The sequence below is a fragment of the Hippoglossus hippoglossus genome, chromosome 20 (genome assembly GCF_009819705.1).
Source record: "Hippoglossus hippoglossus isolate fHipHip1 chromosome 20, fHipHip1.pri, whole genome shotgun sequence".
NCBI lineage: Eukaryota > Metazoa > Chordata > Actinopteri > Pleuronectiformes > Pleuronectidae > Hippoglossus > Hippoglossus hippoglossus.
The window spans coordinates 13172535-13193576 of NC_047170.1; the positions used below are offsets into that span (position 1 = coordinate 13172535).

General features: G+C 43.0%; 3 protein-coding genes across 7 annotated transcripts in view; 1 reads left to right on the top strand and 2 right to left on the bottom strand.

Annotated features, from left to right (window-relative positions):
- The window catches only part of nck1b (NCK adaptor protein 1b), a 28317-nt gene extending 24311 nt beyond the window's left edge, over positions 1 to 4006 (top strand). For all 4 annotated transcript variants that reach the window (XM_034572221.1, XM_034572222.1, XM_034572224.1 and 1 more), the window contains one exon: positions 93 to 4006. In XM_034572221.1, coding sequence (XP_034428112.1) covers positions 93 to 293 — 201 coding nt within the window. In that variant the 3' untranslated portion in view covers positions 294 to 4006. The remainder of the gene's footprint in view (positions 1 to 92) is intronic.
- Positions 4007 to 5619: 1613 nt separating this feature from the next.
- bdh1 (3-hydroxybutyrate dehydrogenase, type 1) lies at positions 5620 to 9073 on the bottom strand. The gene is made up of 5 exons (XM_034572226.1): positions 8822 to 9073; positions 8110 to 8220; positions 7729 to 7870; positions 7491 to 7643; positions 5620 to 6791 (listed from the first exon to the last, which is right to left on the bottom strand). The coding sequence occupies exons 1-5, from the start codon at positions 9032 to 9034 to the stop codon at positions 6325 to 6327; spliced, it is 1086 nt and encodes a 361-aa protein (XP_034428117.1). The 5' UTR covers positions 9035 to 9073; the 3' UTR covers positions 5620 to 6324.
- Positions 9074 to 9949: 876 nt separating this feature from the next.
- On the bottom strand, positions 9950 to 20477 carry gyg1b (glycogenin 1b). 2 transcript variants are annotated; one of them, XM_034571940.1, is made up of 8 exons: positions 20310 to 20449; positions 17641 to 17776; positions 17350 to 17524; positions 17065 to 17227; positions 13029 to 13155; positions 11806 to 12022; positions 11041 to 11136; positions 9950 to 10781 (listed from the first exon to the last, which is right to left on the bottom strand). In XM_034571940.1, the coding sequence occupies exons 1-8, from the start codon at positions 20314 to 20316 to the stop codon at positions 10632 to 10634; spliced, it is 1071 nt and encodes a 356-aa protein (XP_034427831.1). In that variant the 5' UTR covers positions 20317 to 20449; the 3' UTR covers positions 9950 to 10631. The 2 variants fall into 2 exon arrangements, with proteins under 2 accessions (XP_034427831.1, XP_034427832.1); XM_034571941.1 differs by lacking the exon at positions 11041 to 11136 and having other exon boundaries at positions 20310 to 20477.
- Between the last annotated feature and the right edge of the window lie 565 nt (positions 20478 to 21042).

Here is a 21042-nt window from a genome sequence, read left to right on the forward strand (position 1 = left end):
TCAGTAGCCGCTGATTTCTTCTGCCGCTTGTTGCTGCTTTGAAACTGTCTGAACACGGATAATAATCGTGTTCTTCTGTTTTCTTTTCACAGCCAAACGACTTCTCCATCTCCCTGAAGGCGCAGAGCAAGAACAAGCATTTCAAAGTGCAGCTGAAGGAAACCCTTTACTGCATCGGACAGCGCAAGTTCAACTCTATGGAGGAGCTTGTTGAACACTACAAAAAAGCCCCCATCTTCACCAGTGAGCAGGGAGACAAACTGTACCTGGTCAAGGCCTTGGCAGCCTCCTGATCCCTCTGTGCTGCACACACACACTCACACAGACACACACCTCCACACATTAACTGCATCCATACAGTATATATATATATATACGTACAGATACTCACAGCAGAACACACACTAACATTTAAACTCCAAGCCTGAGGACTTAACACATTGCCAGGACTTCAATGCCCGATTTGTGAGCATTCCAAGAGGAGGCATGGAGGCAAAAAGCATGGGAGAGACTCTGAGAACTTGAGGGGGGGGGGAGACAAAAGAGAAAAGACTATGGACTCCTGAGAGTTGACTACAGACCTCTTGGTCGCCTATTTTAAATTATCCAGATGTGTTAGGTCATAGGCAATGCCATGTATTTCCACCTTGGTATCTATTAGTTGCATTTAGTTTCCTTTTTTTGTTTGTTTTTGTCGATAATATATAATCTTTTAACAGTTTCTTTTTTTTTAAATGTGATGATTTTTTAAAAACTATATCCAACACAAAACAACAAAGGACCCCATGAGGCTTTTCTTTTTTTTTTTTTTGCCAGCCGATTCAGAATCGATCCCAGAGAGGTTCTACATCTCCGCTCGTCTTTGTGTTGGCTGTCTTAACGGTTGTGGACGCACCGATCCTCAACTTCTGCTAAATGCAAATCATGAATAAAAATTAAGTGACCAAAATATATTTATTGACACAATTCTATGGTTGCGGCGATCGGAACATCACACTGTGCGTCTGCAGAGTCAAACTATATTGTCGACTTTTCCTCTCCAGAACTGCTTGTCTCACATATTGCTGTATCCGTATCATGTGAATGTTTCAAGGCCGAGGCACCAGAGGCGGCCGGGACGTTGCATGCAGACAGAATCACGTCCTCACCCCTTCACTGGGAGATACTGACCGAGTTCATCCATGTGTCTGAAGGGTTGTAAAGTATTTCCCTCCTCACAGCCGCCTGGAGCCGCCCCCCCCTCTCCCCCCTGTACGCTGACCACTTCTGTGGAGCTGGGAGGGGAAACGGAGCGAAGTCCAGAGGATGATGTCACTGATCTGGAATTGGTGATCACTGGAGGGAGTGAGAAAGGTCACGCATGGGTCGTGTTTGTGTGGCTGCAGACTGTATACATGAAGCTGAGAGACGCCCTTTTCCCTCAGCAGCCACAAAGGATTCTTCAGAAAACAATTCCTTACGACAAAGTGCTGCGGGAAGTGAAGTAAACTGGTTTAAATGCGTTTTTCTGGGCTCTGTAAGGTCCCAGTTTGGTGAAACCAGTGGGATTTTCCCAGTGAAAAGTCTGCCTACACAACACATGACTTGTATTTACAGTCTTTAGTGAACTGGAGTTTGTCGAGTGAAGAATGGACCAAGTAGTGTTTGAATGTTGGAGGAGCATCTCGTACCAGTGCCTGCAATCAAAGCTGAAGCGGCTCCTCTCAGACGCCGCTCCAGCAGTGGGCTCAGGGAGACTACGGCGACGAAGAGGAGGAGGAGGATGATGATGATGATCACGGTGCCTGCGATGATGAGCTCTCCAGCTGTGGCCTCTTGGACCCGAGCACAGAAAGTAGGGAACGAGAGGGATTTCACAGAGGACGAATGGAAAAATGAACCCTGAAAGGAAAAGGAAAAAAGCAGTGAATTAGGATCCAGGGAGGAGACTTTTGAGAATCTGTTCCACTGGAGATGAGTATCTGGAATACTGCTCCCAGTCGTGCTCGGGTGGGGAAAATGGACGGAGGCCAACGCTGATGTATCCGAAGAGAATAATAGATTTTTGGAACTTTTAAGGTCGACTCAATCTGGCGGTGCCACGCGGAACAGAAAACATGGGTGTAAACCTTTTTTCCTCCCTCTCCATCCTCCAGGTGATTGACAGCTTTGGGATTGAAGAGCTGTGGGACGACACTGTTTTTATTTTATTTTTTTCCAGCTGTAAAAGATGAATTATAAACAGAAACAATAACCTTGTCAGTTTGATTCACGATGGCTTGAAATGGCAACGTCTAATTTTACACCTCCAAGCGCTCGAAGAACCCTTAATACAACTGTAACGACACATGTGAAACAGTTTTATATATGAAGAAAAGCAACATTCCAACATGAACACAGCAGATTTCTAACTTCATGCCTCTTTATGTGTAAATCACAGGATTGTTCATCACACGACTTGAGTGAATTAGTATTTTTTTTGTTTTGTTCATTTAAGGTCCTAAATCTCTAAAGACTTATTCCACTTTCACACACACGACCACGATTTCAACATGTGTAGGATATTTGTGCCTGTTTCCCTCGTTTTCGTTTCCAGTCGCCAGATAAAGTATTTGGGTTACAAGAATCCTGTTGCATGTCATTTACTACACCCAGTCCCTGGCCGCTGCTGCTGCTGTATCGGTGCCATGTTGCTGACACTTCCTGAGAGACGGTGTTTGCCTGCAGCAGTTGGAGTAATCCACTGCTGTCAGCAACCTCATTTTTGTTTTATTTATTTGATTTTTTTTGTTGGGGGGGGTTGAAATTCTCTCCCTGGCTCTGATCTCTGCAGAATCTGCGACGTCACGCAGCATTAAAGTGACAAAACGCCAACGCACCGTGTCCCAGTTTGAAGGATTTAGGACGGAATTTTTTAATGTGCCTTCACAGCTTTCTGTCAACCAAAGGTTTAGTGCCCTGTTTCTTTTCTTTTTTTTCCCTCCTCCATCCAGTTCTTCCCCCTTGTCACCGCCGCGTGCTATTTGGTTCAAGCTTTGCATGTGCATCAGTCGAGTCTGATCATCCTGACCGAAAAGGTTATTTCCTTATTTAGCGCTCGCTGATAACGTCATTGTCTAACTTTTTAATTTAATTATTTTTCTTGTCATGCATAAAAAAAATGCCCATTAGTTGATTCTGTGTGTAGTTTCAAGTGACCTTAACGTAGCTGATCTCATCCAGTGTAAACTTCATGTACAGTTTGGAAACGTGTGCTGACGTTCACTCAGAAACAATAACCCCAGGTGTGATGTAACCGTGACCCGGATCTCGTGTGCGAGCACCTCAACGTAACGGTGTCACGTACAGTATGTCAGGGTTTCCACGGAAACGGTTTTTAATGTCTGTATGTAAAGTGTAAGACATTCACTTCTGCAGTTAAGCCACTTAAATATGTAAAAAGAAAGATCATTGATACTTAAACGTGTTACTTGACTACAGTATCTCCCTGCATAGGTAATGTTATGATGAACTGGGATCTTTTTTCGTTTTACAAAGAAGGCCGCATGAGCAGAGCCTCGTAGCTGTACAGACATGGTTTTGAATCTGCTTCAAGAACACACGGACGTCAGTTGGGACGGATGTTATCAAGAGATCACTTCCCTCAACTCGTTTGCCACCGGAGTTGCAGCAGGAACTCGTGACGGAACAAAGCCTGACGTGATGTCGTGTATCGATTTCTTGATAATGTTGACGACGAACTGCCCGTGTTTTAACTTTGGTGCTTTTGTGCTGCTTCCATTTCTATGGTGTTCTTTGTCTCACCAAGCTTTGATCGTTGTGTCTGAGAGCGAGAGAGAGAGAGAGAGAGAGAGAGAGAGGGATGGACGAACAGATCCATGCTGTGGAATGATCAAGGCAGTGCTGTGAAAAAAAATGTCATGCTCTTAAATACTGTGCTTATGAAAAGGGGAGATGTGTTCAGGTGTAATGATTTAGAAGAGTTTATTAGAGTGTTCAAAAGACGTAATAAACCACATGAAAATCATCATGGCTGCTGTTTTTATCATTGTGAAAGTGGTTTGAGATAATAACTTTACAATTTGACTTTTCCCCAGAGGCCAAGAGAAGCTCGGCTGTTTGTGATCGTGGTGGCAGCTGATTGTGGATTATGATCAAAACTAGAATGCTTAGATAAACAATATGCCTACTTACATATTCTGCCATTATTGCCAATACCTCTATCATTTCTATTGTTACTGCTGCTCCCTTCATCTGTCAGTCACTGTCTTTTCTCTCTAATGTGTGTGTTGTATAAATATTTTGTTGACGTGCTCTGATTCATCCATTTCACTTAAGTCGGTCGTGGGAGGAACATTTTTTTGTTGTTTGGAATTTGATTGACTGTTGATGTCATTTTCGTAAAAAAACACCTCGTTTGTCGTTTAACAGTTTGGTTGTTGTGGCCGAGCTGAAGGCCGATGGGAAATCAGAGCATGGAAGACGAGCGAGTGCCCCAGGTCTTCATCTCATAAAAATCCAAATCCTCCAGGATTGTTCTTCGACCTGTCACGGGCTGTAGAGACGCAGGGAAAATCCAAAAGTCACATAAGCTTCTTTCAGACATGCACCGAACTCCGGGGATCTTCTCCAGATCCTGTGGAGGTCATGTCACAAAACGGCTTTAGATTGTGCTGTGAAACTGAAGATTTTTGGTCAGGTTCTGGACAGAGATTCATTCCTCTTCTTATAGATAGAGTTCAGTGTTCACCCAGTCAGCTCCTATGGCAGCACGGACTGCGCCACCTTACCTGAACAGGTGAGATGGTTGTTCACGGCCTCTGGGCCTGGTAGTTGATCGTGTTTGAGGTTGTGTCATGAACATTTGACCTGGTTTTAATTGATGAGGACATAAGGAAAGATTCAGGTTAAACTTCTCCTGATGAATGCTTATTTATTCATTTTAATCACGCTTGAATTTGTAGTAGGACCGTGTTTGTGTCAGTGTCGAAAGTGTCTGTAAATAACTATAAAGATACAATTTAGTTTTTCTCTTAAAGACAGATTCAAGGTCTGGTCTCCATTGGCCTCCTCAAAAAATGTTCCCACGCTACTGGCTTTTATCCGTTTGTCTGTTTGTTTTGATTTCCACAAAACTTGGTGGAAGAATTGGACGTGTGTCGGGAAGGAACCCAAAACATTTTGGTGCGGATAAGGAAACAATCCGCAAATTTCCCAGAGATATATTCATGGATCTCGTTGGAAAAAGTTCTGCACGTTTAGGGAACTAATATCTATGTGTGTGTGAATAAATAATAATCCAGATGGAGAGAATTTCAAAGTGCTTTCATAAAGGAACAGTTTGTTAATTTACTGTATTACAAAAATACTTATTCTTAAATTATCTCCAAGTCACTATATGAAAACTGTGTATTCTTTCATGTCTGTGCTTCATCTTTGCTCTAATGTGATTATAATGCAGTTTAAATTGGGACATTAACATCCTCTGACCTGCAGCAGATGATTTCTGCAGGGAGACAGGAGTGGTCGGTTGGGCTCATGGTGCTTTTGCGCCACCTGGTGGGCAAATGCATCATAACATTTTCTGGCACCACACAGGACAACCTGCCTTGAGCAAACACACCAATAAAATCTGGTCACTTTATTTCAAATCATTTATTAAAAAGTAATACTGAGATTAAAATATTTTCAAAAATAAAATGCTCTATTCATTGACATTATTTCAAATACAAAGTACCTTTCCCCCAAGAAGAAGATAAGAGGGGGGGGGGCTAACCTGTTTGTTTAAGCCCATTCATCACATCATTGAACCAAACTGTCCAAGTCTCACGAGCATGTGAGACAAAGTGGGCTTGTGTTGCCGTTACGCAACTTTGGTGGCGAGTGGAGCCAAATCTCCCCAAACTCTTACAGTAGCTGACCTTGGTCTGTTCCGGGCACAGCCACAACAGAACAGCAGGGGCCTTCTCAGCTGCGCCACCAGCTTCCCCAGAAGATTCCCATAAGGCAAAACAATAACAAGAATCAGGAAAAAAATAAAAGATAGTGCAGAAATATTTGTTTTTAAAAAGAAAGCATCACAGCAAAAGTACAAGTTTTTCATAGCCCAACACCAAGTAGTTACTTACTACTTATCTCTGAATATATCTGTCTAGATAAAGCTGTGGTTTATGTAACAAAAGTGCAATAGTTTACTCACAGTTTAAAGAAACCATTAAGTTTTAAGGCTTGATCAGTGAATGACTTCAGGTGCTGAGGAATAGAAAGCAGAGTCTGTAGATCTGAGTCAGTTGAAGAATCATCGATATGTGTTCTGACTACGTGACAGACGGAGAAAACTCTCCTTTAGAAGTAGAGAAGGTCGGACACGGCGGTGGGCAGGTGGGTCATGAGCTGCAGTCTGATCCACCAGTGGGGCTCTGAGGGACAGTATCGTGCGTACGGGTGCTTGGACATGATGGCGTCGGTGATGTCGTCCAAGACGGGGGCCATGCTCTTGAGTCCGCTGCTGCAGAAGGAGCGCATCAGAGCCGTGTGCTGCTCGAAGTGGGCCTTCCCGTAATCGTCCTTCACGATGGAGGGGGCCTCGCTCCACAGCTTGTTGGCCGTGCTGGCCACGATGTCGCGGGTCAGGATGCTGGTGGCCGGGATGAAGTTCCCGGGTTCCACGATGGACACTTTGACTCCCCAGGACTTCATCTCATAGCGCAGGCAGTCCGAAAAGGCCTCCACGCCGTATTTAGACACGCAGTAAGGAGACCGCATGACATTTCCCATCCTGCCGTACAGGCTGGCCAGGTTCACCACACGACCTGCAAGGGCAAAAGAGATATTATATTTCACTGGGACCTTACTGGTTAAATTTAGAATGAATAAATAAAGAGATTTGACAGTTAATGCACCACCATAGAAATTTGTTTTTGAACAGGTTTTAACTGCAGCTTCAGATCCTCAGGGTCTGTTAAACCTTCAGGTCCAGAGTTCAACAGTCTCATGACCTAAAAACAACATTCTGGAGCTTTTCTCAACTATTTCACTAAACATTTGCTGAGTCCAGAATTCTTTTTTTTAAACATTATCTACAGTCATTTTTGCTTCTAAACTTTGGTATAAACTACATTTCAACTGATGATTCAATTTCATTTGTCAATTTACCAAATCGTACATGGTTTTACTTTTCATTGTACAATTAATTTACTGTATATTATATTTCTTGTTAAGCTAGTGCTCCTCAAACTGTTACTATAGTAACAGTTTCACTTATTATGGAGGAGGACTGTAAACCTGTCCTTCAACATCAGGCTTGTTTGCATTGTTAACGTTCTTCACAGAACTCACGGGACACAACTTAGTTTTCTTTCAAACAGGAATCCTAACAATGTTTATAATCCATCCAAAAAAAAACCTGAGTAAAATATATAAAATATGTAAAATCCAGGTTTATGATTCTTGCCATTTTGGACACTATTCAACTTGTGAAATTGATCATGTGAGATTCTCCAGCCACTGACCTTTGGCTCTGCGGATTAACGGCAGAACAGCTTTGGTGACCCTGATGGTTCCCCACAGGTTGACCTCTGACACCTTCTTGTACGTGTCCATGGAGGTAAACTCCACCTCTCCGAAGGTTGACACGCCGGCGTTGTTCACCACGGCCCACAGACCTGCGGCAGGAACAGGGACACAGGATTAAATCTGCGAGGGAGCAAACCTTAATCCTTTGTTATGGAGGCCATTCCAGTTATTTACCTCTTTCAGAGTCCTCCAGGTTCTCTTTGATAAATTCAACAGCCTGGTTCACCTGCTCCTCGCTGCACACGTCCAGCTGGACGAGCTTCATGCGATCGGAGTGGAACTCCTCGAGCTCCTTGGCTCCTTCTCCACCTTTATCCTGCAGAGAGGACAGAGTTCCACCAAATCAAGTTTACAATTCACGTCATTTAAGCTGTGAAAAATGTATCGAACAAACAGAGCAGCCGGAAAAACCAGGGAGGTATTAACCCTCCTAATCCTCCACCAACTAATACAGTCAAATCCAACAATCCTGCAAGAAATTCTACAGATGAAAAGCTTCGTTGCTGGTTTGGACTGGTGATCCAGGAACATATGTAGTACAGGTTACCGTCGTACCTTCAGAAAACATCCAGCGAACACGGTGAAGCCCAGCCTGTGCAGATGTTTGGCGAGCGCGTGACCGAACCCACTGTCACAGCCTGTGATGAACACGGCTCGACCGCTCACCTGCAGAGACGGACACATTAATACATATTAATAAACACAGAAAAACTGAAAAATACAGAATATATAAGAGAAGAATGGAAAAAAACGTTCATTGTGTCTTCATACTTTACTAATCGACATATATATATTGAATTTGTACTACAATACCTACTTCTTAAGATAAGTTTGATTATTCCCATGCAGGGGAAATGCACTTATTACAGCAGCAGAAGAATGAGGCGGACAAGAGAACACATAAAAGTATAAAACTAGAATCAAATAGGCAATAAAAGAGAAAATAAAACATAGAAATAAATACAAATACAGAGAATATGTACATAATACACACCTTTCACTACACACTAATATGTGTTACACTTCATACGAAATCCTTTGTATGTTGAAAAACAGATCTTGATTTGATATATTAAAAATATTGTGTACATAATAAATAATTGTATTACAGGCTGTGTATGACAGTGTTATTACAAAGTTAGGAAGTGAGTCATGTAGTAAAGTTATTAAACAGCATTAACAGCCACATGTATGAGGTGAATGCTCATTAATAACTTTACTCCTGTTAGTTTTATGACGTTTTAAAGTGGCGCGGTGATGACGTCACCTGCTCCAGTCCTCGGGGGATCCGGGGCGTCGCGACGAACAGCACGAACCCCGCGTACACAACCACCACGCACTCCGTGACGCTGCTGTCCGGGAAGCCGAGCAGCCGCATGAGCGCGTTGAGCAGCGCCGGTAGACCGAGCCCGAGCAGCACGGTGAGAAACACCGAGAACAGCACGAGCGCAGCCCCTCGGAACACGGACTGAGGCGCCATCTTGGATCTGCTGCTGTGTTTACGTCCGTGGAGGAGAGCAGAGTCAGAACCGAGGGGGCGTGGCACAGCAAGCCACACCCCCAGAACTCTGGTACCAGGGTCCAGTTTCAACGTTTAAGATTATTAAATTATGATGCTTATAACAACATAATACACACATGAACATATATATGTATATATGTTCATTTATTTTTACATATTACTTCTGTGTTCAAGCTTTCATGTCACACAGCTGCTCTTTATTTATTAATTTAATTTGAACTCTACCTAAACGTGGTTGTCTGGCCTCTTTGTCACATTACATCCTGCTAATAGTTATTTCTCTTACATTTACTTTTCTTGCTTTGCTGTCAAAGCACTTTGTAAACAAGTTTATTATTATATGTATATGAAACCAAATGTTTGTTATATTACATAGTTTGGAATGTAACACAACGTATTACTTATACAAGCACCTGCATGTTTAACCAAGTTGTTTTGTCACCCTGTAAATGAGGAACCACTCGTAACCACCCCTTTGGAAATCAGCCGACTCCAAGCTCCACATACTCATTTAGTTTTAAGATATGGGGCTGAAGAGGGAAATGGAGAAAAGCTGACACAATTTTGGAAGAAACGCATTTTTGTGAAATAGCCATTGTGTCTTTCACACTCACACCCATAGATAGGGATTGGGTAAGATATACGCATGTGTGCACTCATTCACCATCTGACAGAACGAGCTGCCCTCATTTTTAAACAACTTATAAATGCTGGTAATGTTTTAAAAGACAGATTTGTGAGTATGCACAGAAAATGTGTCAAATATGTGCTTCTATATCATTTCAACCTAATTCTACACACAAGCATCAATGAACACACTCCAGTGTACTTACAGATGTAGGAGAAAAAACACCTGAACAAGTCCAGAACTTCTCATGTTTTTAATGTTTCCAGGTGTAAAGTGTCCGTGGTACAGTCAACTGTCCAGGATGGACAAGGGAACACTCAAAGAAAGTTAAAAAGTCAAGAACAGACAGGATGATGGCAGCAGAGAGCGCGAGACACCAAGGCACTGAGGGTCTGCTGCGTATCTATGGCGACTACAGGACCACACTATGACCTTTAGAAGCGCTGTAAACATGTTTACGATTTAAACTGGGAGGATGTTAGATGGCTATCGTAAAAAAAAAAAAAAGAAAGAAATTAGAATGTACATGTAAGTCAGTAACACAGATACATGAGTTCCAGTTCAACTCTTTATTGTCGTCATCTCCCTTTAGTAACAAAGGACACTCAGATAAAAAGAAAAACGCAACGTTTTAATCAAAATACCTAGAAAAAGTGAGTTTTTGTTAGTATTGTTTTTTTAAATTTTCCTTCCATTGCAGCACAACAGATCCCTGCGACAGGGTCAACTCAGTAATGAGTCTTGCATAGATAATTGAAGCCCTTCGTAATATTTAAATGGCGTTGAAGGTTTTGCTGGTGAAGAGATTGAGACTAATTTTCGTCGGGAAACGGGCAGGAAGGAAAAAACGACGTGTTTTACAGTATTTTTTTGCAAAGACGTGGTGAGTGTGTTAAACTGCAAGAGCTGCGTTGATCTCCACGCTCTTCATTTCAGAAAACTGTCCAGCTTCCTCTTGATATTGTCAAACGAGTCCATTCCCATGTAGTCTGCCTGACCTTGCTCCCACTTCTCCTTGCGCTCCTCCGATGACAGCTCGGGCTGTAGCTCTTGTGCGAGTGAGGAGAAGTTTTCACCCTGTGCAGAAATATAAAAAAAGTCATACACGAAAAGGAAAGAAAGACAAACTGCAGAGAACACCAACTGTGCGTTCATTGCTTCTTTTTTTTAAGTGCTCAATTTGCCATTTGTAGCTTTTCTACATTAATGGCTGCAGGCGAACAAACGCAGAAGCTTCAGCTTTTAGAGGAACAGTAGCAGCAGCAGCGTTAACCAGGTGCCAACAAACCGTTATTTATCGCTAAGCTATAAAAAGCACACATCACTATCTCCGTACCTGATCACTCTCAAAAGTGAGCATGTCACAATACTGGAACTTTTTGAGATGTTTAGGACAGAGAATATGTAAATCATCCAGAGTCAGAGCAAAACGCTAAAAAAGTGAAATAAATAAAAGGTGGAAGAAACACAAATGATTATATGAAAACTGAACAGCAACTTTATAAACAAATCTTTTAGGGCAATCCTATCATTTCTTATAGAGCTTAACAAGCTAGAAATGTTGGTCAATGTTGATGTTCAATAAAGTTGTATTGTGTAAAAAGTAACGTTACACAGGAAATCCCAAAGAAGCAATTTGATTGGTTCAGAGTTTCCACACTTTGCTAAGAATTTGTCAATATCTTTCTTAAAGCAACTTTTACTGAGCAACAGCGCCCTCTGCAGCCACACACGGTGACTCACTCTGCTGGGCTCCATGTCTGAGTGATGAAGTGGTTTTCGTGTAGAGAAGAATCAAAGCCCACTGATCACTTGACCCACTCACTAAACTGAACGGTGGATATTACCCATGATCCCCGGCTTCCTGAACCAGAGGAGCTGCTGTAACAAACCAAACTGCTTCGAATTCTTCATATTTGAAATGTTTGGAGATAAACGCCGGTTTTAAAAGTCTTTAACTGATCTACAGTCTGTTACACACTTCTCACAGGAGATTAAATAGAAAATCTAGCAAAAAAAGATGAGATATCAGATAAATTTATCATAATGTTTCTAGTGTAACTGAATGGTCACAGAAGCAGTAAAACCTGCGTTTATTCACCTCCACACATCCGGAGTGAAAAGGCTTCTCTCCATACTGCTCTTGCAGCATCGGCACCACGGCACTGGAGTACAGGGTCCACCAGTCCATGAGGAAGGTGGGATGCTCGGTGGCCTCGTGCACACTCCCCGTGATCTTTTTGGCTTTGGGGTCAAATGTGTAACTCCACGGTTTGGTCTTCCCCAAAAAGTGGACCACCTTGGCATTGCCACCATATCTGGAGAGAGTAGCACAGTAAATGATTAAAATGCAGATCCTGAATCATTTTAATAATAACAGGTCTTTAATCAAGGTTCGGAATCATGAGATTGTCTGAGGCCTGTATTTTGCACTGGATTGCAATACATTATGTATAATTTGCATCTTCAGCCACCAGGGGTCACTTTATCAGAACAATAATAAAATACAGTGGAAGAATCACAGAATCGTTTCTAAACAAATGCTGTTTGGTTGTTTCATAAATGTTTGGACCGTAAAAGTAATATTTTGTTGTTGTTACTGGCTCTGTCAGTGAAGTTCTGCTCCTATCTGTGTGTCTATCATTCTATAGTACATGTCTCGTTGTTTTAAGACATTTAAAAGAAGAATTGTTACATATTATATCTTCAAGCGCCGGAAAACTTTGTTGTTATTGCGGAGGTAATAGACAACAGATACGAGCATCTTTTTACTGCTTGCGTACGTAAATAAACTTGTCCTCTGAGCACCAACAACTAAATACATGTTTATTATCATGTCGTTCTGACTCGGTTGCCAGGAAATGCCAAACTTAAGAGCCTGTTGATGAGGATTGTTTTCGAGGGGGAGAGCAGCTCAGACGCAGAGAGACAGGAGGAGGCTTAAGACGCAATGCACAATGACGGGTCTGAGAGGCGAACATAAAAAGGTCTTTAAATAAACCGCTCTATTTTAGGGTTTGGTATCAGCTGTTGGGAGCTCAGGGTGGAAATCCAACCCAGAGACGACGGCCTGCTGGGCGACTCTGGGGCAGAGCTGCTGGAATCTCACTGCTCATCTCGCTCGTAACCTGATGTCACGTCACGATGCATCTACACGTTCATGTGATCGAGTGTTGGCTTACGCCTTGGCTCGGTGTCTGTCTGCCGGAGTATAATACAACTGTGTTGTGCAAGTAGAAGCGCACCAAAATAAAACTTTAGAAATCACTCCTACGTCTGTGTAAACGTCAGTCAGAAGCACGACCTTGGCAGACGGACACTTACTGTTTGAAGGCTGGAAGGTACGTGTAGATGGCTATGCTGCTGAGGTTGTAGATGAAGGGGAGGTGTTTCGATATGTCAGCTGTTGCCCAGGTGTTGAAGAAGCCGTTCAAAACACCCTGGTCTCCGCCTGCAACACAGAGAGTGGAAAAAATATATAAAGACACTTTTTCATCAAGATCCATGAAAGTGAGAAAATGATTCCTGGATCTGCCCCAACATTTTATGGGTTCTTCCCTGACCCATAATGCATCTCTTTACCTTGTCTCGCGATAATCTGTCCAGTACTTTTTGCGTTATCTTGCTTACAAACAAATAAGCAAATAAAAATGACCTCGAACACATGACCTCCTTGGCAGCTAAATATCGACAAATGCTCTTTATAACTTGGTACTCTTCAGTAATCTGTACAAACCTGAAGTTTGAGATTAGTTGAGCTTTCATCTGTAGATGATTTGTATCATTAGTGTGGAGATGCAGTGGCGGTGCAAACTGATAAAATGCTTTGGTTTTCAGTGTTTGACTTGTTGGTTTTGGTGAAACAGGAAAAGCTGAGTGCAGTCGAATGATGTGCACACGTCTGACAGCTTAATGAATCATTCTGCTCACATTGGTTCATCAGGAGAAGAGAGCAGCTGAGATCAGCCCAAACATGAGTTTCTTTTGTACAACAGTGTTGTCTTTGATTTAGAATCATTTCACATCCAGTTCTTTCCCTCGAAACCCTCTCCTCACTCAAACAGCTCCTGCTCGAAACTGTTCTCTCTGATTTACTGTCACTGCTTCAGTTTGAGTTCTTCTCCTTGTGTATGTCAGTATCAGTACAGACACATTCCACATGATACACAGCTCCATTGGTGACTAGTCAAGTTTAAATAACACAACTAGACACAAATATTTAAAACATGTCATCTCTTTGTGCTGCTGGTGTGAATTATCGTTAAGCCCTCTGGCTTGTTTTAAAAAGTTTGCACTTGAGTTGTTTCCAGTATTTGAGACCTGGTTGGAGGGATGCACCACTCAGTTCAGTCTGACTGGTGTAGAGGTGGGCCGGGCATCGTCATGGGGCTGGATTACGTAAACACAGAACAGTTTGGGGTGCAGGGAGACGTTTGGTCAGTGAAACTTCCAGTAAACAGAGCTGAACCTTTTTTCTCCTCCAGCGAGCATGTGTTACATCATCAAATCCGCAGCTGACCAACCAGGACCTGAAGTCTGAAAACCTGACGCAAGCTAAATAACCACAACCTCATTCCTACTGAAATCGCTTCACACACACACACACTAAACCATACAGTAAGTCTTCGGACTGTCACAAGCACAAGCTGAGATTTCAGCCATTAATAGACCTTTCACATGTAGATCCCGACGAGCACAGGACTGCACTGTGCCTGGAAACCCACAGACTGCTGCAGTTTAAAATAACACACGTGGCCGAAACCCGCGACCTCCGCCGGGGGATTTCTAGACTTCATATGGAACCGAGTATCTTTCATTTTGAGGGGATGAGCAGAGCTCGGCAAGAATGTGCTCCTAACTCTGCCAGCATGTTTTGGCAACGGACAACAGAGGAAGCACAGATGCAGAAAATATTAATCTTTTCAATATTGTTCAGTTTCCTCCATGACCTGCAAGCAGAGAGAGCGAGGTGCCTGTGTACATCATGTTTTCCTTATAGCAGAGCGGGACTGAAATGCTAAAGGTCAAAGCAACTCAACTCATGCTCCAGCGCGTAGGAAAAAAACCCGTCCCTGGCTATAAATAAGACAGCTCTACTCATTAGAACACCATCAGGCTTACAGACGCCGGTGTCACACTGGAATATTCAATATAAAAAGAAATGGACAATAAAAAGACATGAGTTGTGATAAACAAAGTGTTTCCTGCAAGAGTTAAGACAATAGCGTCTTGTCTGTTGATGCGACTGTGACGGAGAAGCTCCTGCCAACAAACGCTCGGTGCAGACAGAATGAGTCGGAGCTTGAAAGCGTTTGGCTGCTCGTCAGCAAACTAATTGGTTTTTCAAATTCTCCCCGATGGAATCTCTTTCACAGCATCGCAAGGGGAACGCAGCTTGTCATTTGGTTTTTTTAAAAAAGGACAAGCCCCGTTTTTTTTTTCAAGCTTTTACTAGAAGTTTCTTTTTGTTTGTTCTGCAGCTGCTTGCTTTTGTGAGATTTATGAGGTCGAAACAACCCGAGGAAACTCGCATGCCAGATTTTCAAGCAGATTCAAGGCTGGTTTTCAGATGATCAAAGATACATAATGAGCAAGATACATGTAGGTCATTCTGAGCCTTACGCAACTGTATACTTGAGCTGGTTCAAAAGGTTATGAATGTATGTCATGGCAGGGCAAGGATGTTGACCTCTGCCAGGAAGGTTATGTTTTAAACTCGGTCTGTTCGTATGTTTGGTTGTTAGCATGATTATACAAAAACTACTGGACAGATTACCATGAAACGTCGTGGATGTGATATGGGTTTGAGAAGAACCCATTCAATTTTGGTGTAGATCCAGATCAGAGAGCGGATCCAAGATTTTTTTTCCCCACTTTCTTTAACATTTCGATTTGGCATTTGTGACATTTTCCTTGATTACATCAGAGAATTCAGTTGTTAAGTCGTGATGTGTGATATCTGTCCGAGTTGTGGTGTTTTCAAGATGTTGCTGTGTCCCTCGCTGCAAGTTTGGATGCCGGGGAAATTGATTGAATACGACACAAAACATTTCTTTGCCTGTTTACGCTAACATTTGCTAGCTAGACTTAGCTTAGACTTTAGAAAAAGAAACATCACATGACATCGCACTTAACAAGCAGATAAATCGTGGATCTTGTTCAGGGAACTGATATTTATGAGTGTGATTAATTTGGTGCAGATCCAAATAAAAATATGGATCTAGTGAATTTTAATGTGATTCCATAAGGGGGCTGTTGGGCCTTGGCGGAGGTCGGCACTCTACAATAGAGCCATTCTATTTTTTTCCAAATACCAATGGCTGACTCAAGTTTTTATGTAATGATTTTCCTCAAAAGCAACAGTCAGTCCACCTGCAGAGAAGAAGAACCACGTGCCCTGAAGAAATGTGGACCAATGATCTTTTCAGCCACTGGTCTGAACAGGAGCCGCTCAGCAGGGACCAGACCCGACATGGAGGCAGAACAACGACCACGATTCAGTTACAGTTGCAGCGTGCCTCGCCGGGAGGAGCTGCTGAATGTCAACCAGCGCTCCGGGCAAAACAGGCCCTCTCAAATTTAACCCCCACCCCACCCTAGTGAGCCCCTGAGAATAACTCGGCCAGACGGTGTGTGACAGGAGGACCTTGTGTCAGCGCACCGGGCTCAACAAAGACTTTACTTACAGCGAAAGATAAACACGCTCAGTTTAACATCACGTTACCGAGAGCCAAATGTTAGTCCAAACAGTTCAAAGCAAAAATGTTTGAGTACGACTGAAAAAAGACCAGTGACATCCAACCTCAGCTGAGCGGTAAACCACAAACCCTTGACATATTAAATTCTTTCTTGTAATACATTCAGTGATGACGTGAAACATGTCTTTTGAGGGAAACTTGTAAAAGGACACTAATCTTATCTAATACCAGCACGTAAGAACAACTAATACGTTTGTGGACTAAAAGGAGAAGTTTAGGAATATTTATGGATGTCGGTTTATTTGCTTTCTGAGATTTCAGTGTCCAGCCTCGTCTGACTGCGTGCGAGCACATGTGAACCAACAGGCTTTTCATGTCAAATCGTTCAAACTTGTTTGTTGGAAAAAGTGCCAGCCCTGACACTAAAGTGAGCAGCTGGTGGTTGTATTCCTCTGCTGACCAGGCAGGATACTGGAGAAAAAGGTCAAAATGTACATTGCGACAGATGGACAACCTGAGAACATAATGCGTCTGGCTGTCACCGCTGCCTGAACAGCTGGGAAAATAACTTTGAACATTTAGCTTGACAAGTAACTCGTTCAATGAATCGTCTTTAGATTGACTGAAACAAAAGTGTGAGAAGTTGGTCCTTGCTGGCTTACCGTCAAAGCTTCCGTGTTCTGTACAGTACTGAAGCAGTTTGCCGTAAGTCTCCATCGAAGGACAAAAGACGAACACACCGGAGTTAAAGCAGTCGGGCCATCCGGGGTCAGGAGCAGCCGACAGTTCTTCTCTGTCAAACAGTTCATCTATATTTGAAAGCACCTGGGGACGCAGAAACAAATAAACACAATCTTCTTCACCCACACATCTGGTTCGAGTAGAACAATAATATACAGCATCTTAGAGTGTTTGACTGTTGAGGACAAATCCTAACTTCATCTCACCAGTGTGTCTGCGTCCATGAAAACACATTTGGAGTAATGTGTGAGGGTCCAGCAGTGGAGTTTGGTGAAGGTGACGCCCAGGTCAGGCCTCTTCATCATGGCCAGGTGAGCCGTGTCGCCGCTTTCCAGCACGTCCACCACCCTCACCTCGTCGTAGATCCTCTTCAGCACCGACCTGATGATTCACAACACTTTGAATGACCGAGCGCAGCTGGAAAACATGAGGGGGGTGCCGCATGTGTGGTTCAGAAATGTTCAATGATGCCTCTGGTGGGAGGTTAGGTTACTTACTGGCACGGCTCGGACACTTGTTGACCAATGAGCACCACCAGCTTCTTGGATGTGTTGTGGTTGCGCAGGGACATGCCCAGAACCATGGCTCCCCGAGAGTAGCTGTCATTGGTAGCCAACGTCACAAAAGCCTGGTCTGCAAAGGAAAAGTAGCAGGAGACAAGTTTAGCAGGAGTGAATCTAATCTAGCACACTTTTGCGTATTAGTATACAGAGTTTCTGCAGGATCCTAATGTCAAGTATATTGAATTACCTCCACTTCCCATAACTGAAGATAAGGGGAAGCATTCGAGTAGAGAATAACAGAACATAAAAGATCCCACGTTATCTCACAAAGGCCAAAAAAAACACCAACTCATTTACGTTAACATAACTAAGACCTCCCAAAACACATTTATGATCTACTGCGTAATATTTTAACATATTTAATACTGAATAAAAAGGTCTTAAATTCAGATTATTGACTTCAGTTTGAATTGAGGTGACATCATTTACTTTTTTTGTCTGTCATCTTTGTGTCCTTATTAAATATAAGGCAACTTTCCTTAAAAAAAAAATTTAAAAAAATCATCCAAATCTGAAAAGATATTCCAGAAAACAGGTTTTAGTGCAAATGTACAATGCGTATGTCGTGAGCTCCAGGTCAGATCAGGCATATAGGGACAGAAATGACTTGAAAAGTTATCTGCAGGATCAAGATGCATAAACAATCAAATCAGCCCAAAGCAGCAATCACTTTTCCCCTCTTTAGTCAACAATGTAAATAGCTCTGCGTGGATCTTGTGCAGTTGAAATAATCGGCAACTTAATGTTCCAATCAATTCACGTGCTTAAAGAAAAGTCACTTTAACTGCTAGACTTTAAAAAATCCTTTTATTTCTACAAGCGATAAGGTTTGGCCTCACGAGAGGATTTCTCACTTGCTTCAAGAAAAGAAATAGTTAAGTACTGTGAACCAGACTTAATGTCTCATTAAAGTGAATTTTATTTGCAGTGTGGTGCCTGCTCTGTACTCGGCAGGAGGGGAAATCTGTCAGCTACCTGCCAGGTCCCGTCTCTGAACAACGACTTGCCTATGAGAGGACATTTAAACTCAATGATGACATCAGTGTGGCTGCTGGGGGGGAGGCCGTGGGGGAGGCCGTGGGACTCGGGCCAACATGAATGCCACATGAATTGTACATTAATACCTTGGGATTCAATGGACAAATAAACTACACCACAAGTATAAAGTACAAAATGTTCAAGGGCTAGATGTTTCTGTAAATTTGAGCCAAGGAGAACTTGTTCTCTCTCACTGCTGCCTCACCTACTCTCCCTCACGCCCCCTTCTTCCATTGGTACAACCTGTGGTGTAGTATTCCTGCATGAAACACAAGAATAACTTCCAAGCGACACTGTGCGACTGTTACTGAGCAACAGCGCCATCTGCAGCCACACCTGGTGCTTAGTTCGGTTGGGTTCTGTCCGAGCGATTAAGTGGTTTTCATGTCAGTTAAATGGCTCATTTATGCTTCACGTACGAAAAGAAATACGTCTGTTTCAAAAGGAAGTAACCGCCACTGCCCACATACATGAACCTCCATGTGCCCTTTACGTTAGCGTGGTTGTTAAGCAAGACATCCACAAGAGGGCAGCTCAGAGTCAAGAGGTTGTAATGTTTCTTTTAAGAAAGAGGCAAAAGAGACGGTGAAGTTTCAACTCGCAAAGTCTCTCCTCAAAAAGTTTAGCCATTGTGGAAATTTCTTCCTCGTGTCCTCTGATTGTTGAACTATTGGCTACACTGCCCCCCCACTATTTCTTGTAGTACTACTCCGTTTCCTCTGTATCCGTAACCTTACACAAGACGTGCGCAAATGCGGACAAACTGAACGCAGAGTACGGACAGACACCTCCGTCTTTTTTCTGTATACGCATCTAACGCTAAGTATAAATGAGCCCACACACTTCTTGCGGGAGATCACACCCCCTTCACACAGGAGCAGAGATTAAGGGTGAGGAGTGGGAATCAAAGCAGCACCATTCTAACTATTCCAAGATTGTGAACCATCAAACTAAACTTGAAGCGGCCATTTTAAAGTCAAGAAAGTGACACAGTGTGGCTTTAAAGACAGAGGACGATCACTTCAACCACAGCCACAGGCTCAGTGAGTTGACAGTACAGGCTGCAAATGTCCCCCTTCCATTTTGACTTGTGGGGACAAGATTAAACCACAAGAGGGACTTGAGTAATGGAGAATCATGACATTCAGTAGGTTCTCTAACTATAAGGTCAATACAGTGTAAACAGGTAGACATGGCTCATGTGACAAAAGTCTGACAAAACGACGAGGTGGAGGTCAGACGACAAGTTCCAGTGTGATTTTTCATAGAGAGGAAAAACACAGATGGAGACAAAATGTACAGAGTCTGAGTCACTGTTCACCAGAGGAGGCTGCTGCTGTGCAAACACAGTTACCCAACACACACACGTTGAGTCAGAGCAACCGGCTGCAACCACCTTTGTCACAATATTGACCTCCTATTGATAATTAAACGCTATAAAAGTTTGCGAGACTTTCCAAAAACTTCAAAGGCAACACGTTTCAGCGCGTGAGCAGTTCCTCTCTGAAGACGGGACAGCGCAGAGTGGACGGTTCGAAACGTTACAATGTTACAATGCTACGTACCAGCCATGACTGCAGAAGAGGAGGAAGGAGTCGAAGCTACTTTGTCGCCCGAACAGGACGCGACAGCTCGGCGTGGAGAGAAGGTCTGAGCAGCTCCACTGAGGTGATTTATACCAGGGTGACAGCAGCGCGAGGCAGCGTCACGTGACCGCCTCCACACACCCACCTGCCCCTGGCGTGAGTCTGCACACACACACACACGCACACACACACACACACACACACACACACACACACACACACACGCCCCCTCCACCAGTTCAGGGAGTTGAACTATTCACAAGTATACCATAGATACATCAGTATAGTTATTTGTTATTTACAAGTGGGAAAAAGGTAGATTTAAGGTTCAGTCAGACATAATTTCAACAATCCCAGAAAATGTCAATCCCAGAACATGTCACCAGGCAGGGCAGCTGCCATGCAGCTGCCCTGCCTGGTGACATGTTCACTCAAGATGTCAATACAGGGAGGAGGAGGATGATGATGATGATGATGATGATGATGATAATGATATTGATGCCATCAAAGAACTGAACTCACGTCATTCATGTCACTCTTCTTTGGGTTAGTGCAAGAATACTGTGCAATATCTTTGTCTCAGTCCAATATACTGTTCATACAACTACACAACTTTTATAAGTGCTCACATACACTGTATGTATGTGAGCATTTATTGTTTGTATCCATTCCTGTTTTTGTTTTATTGTAGACTAAATATGTGATGCATTCT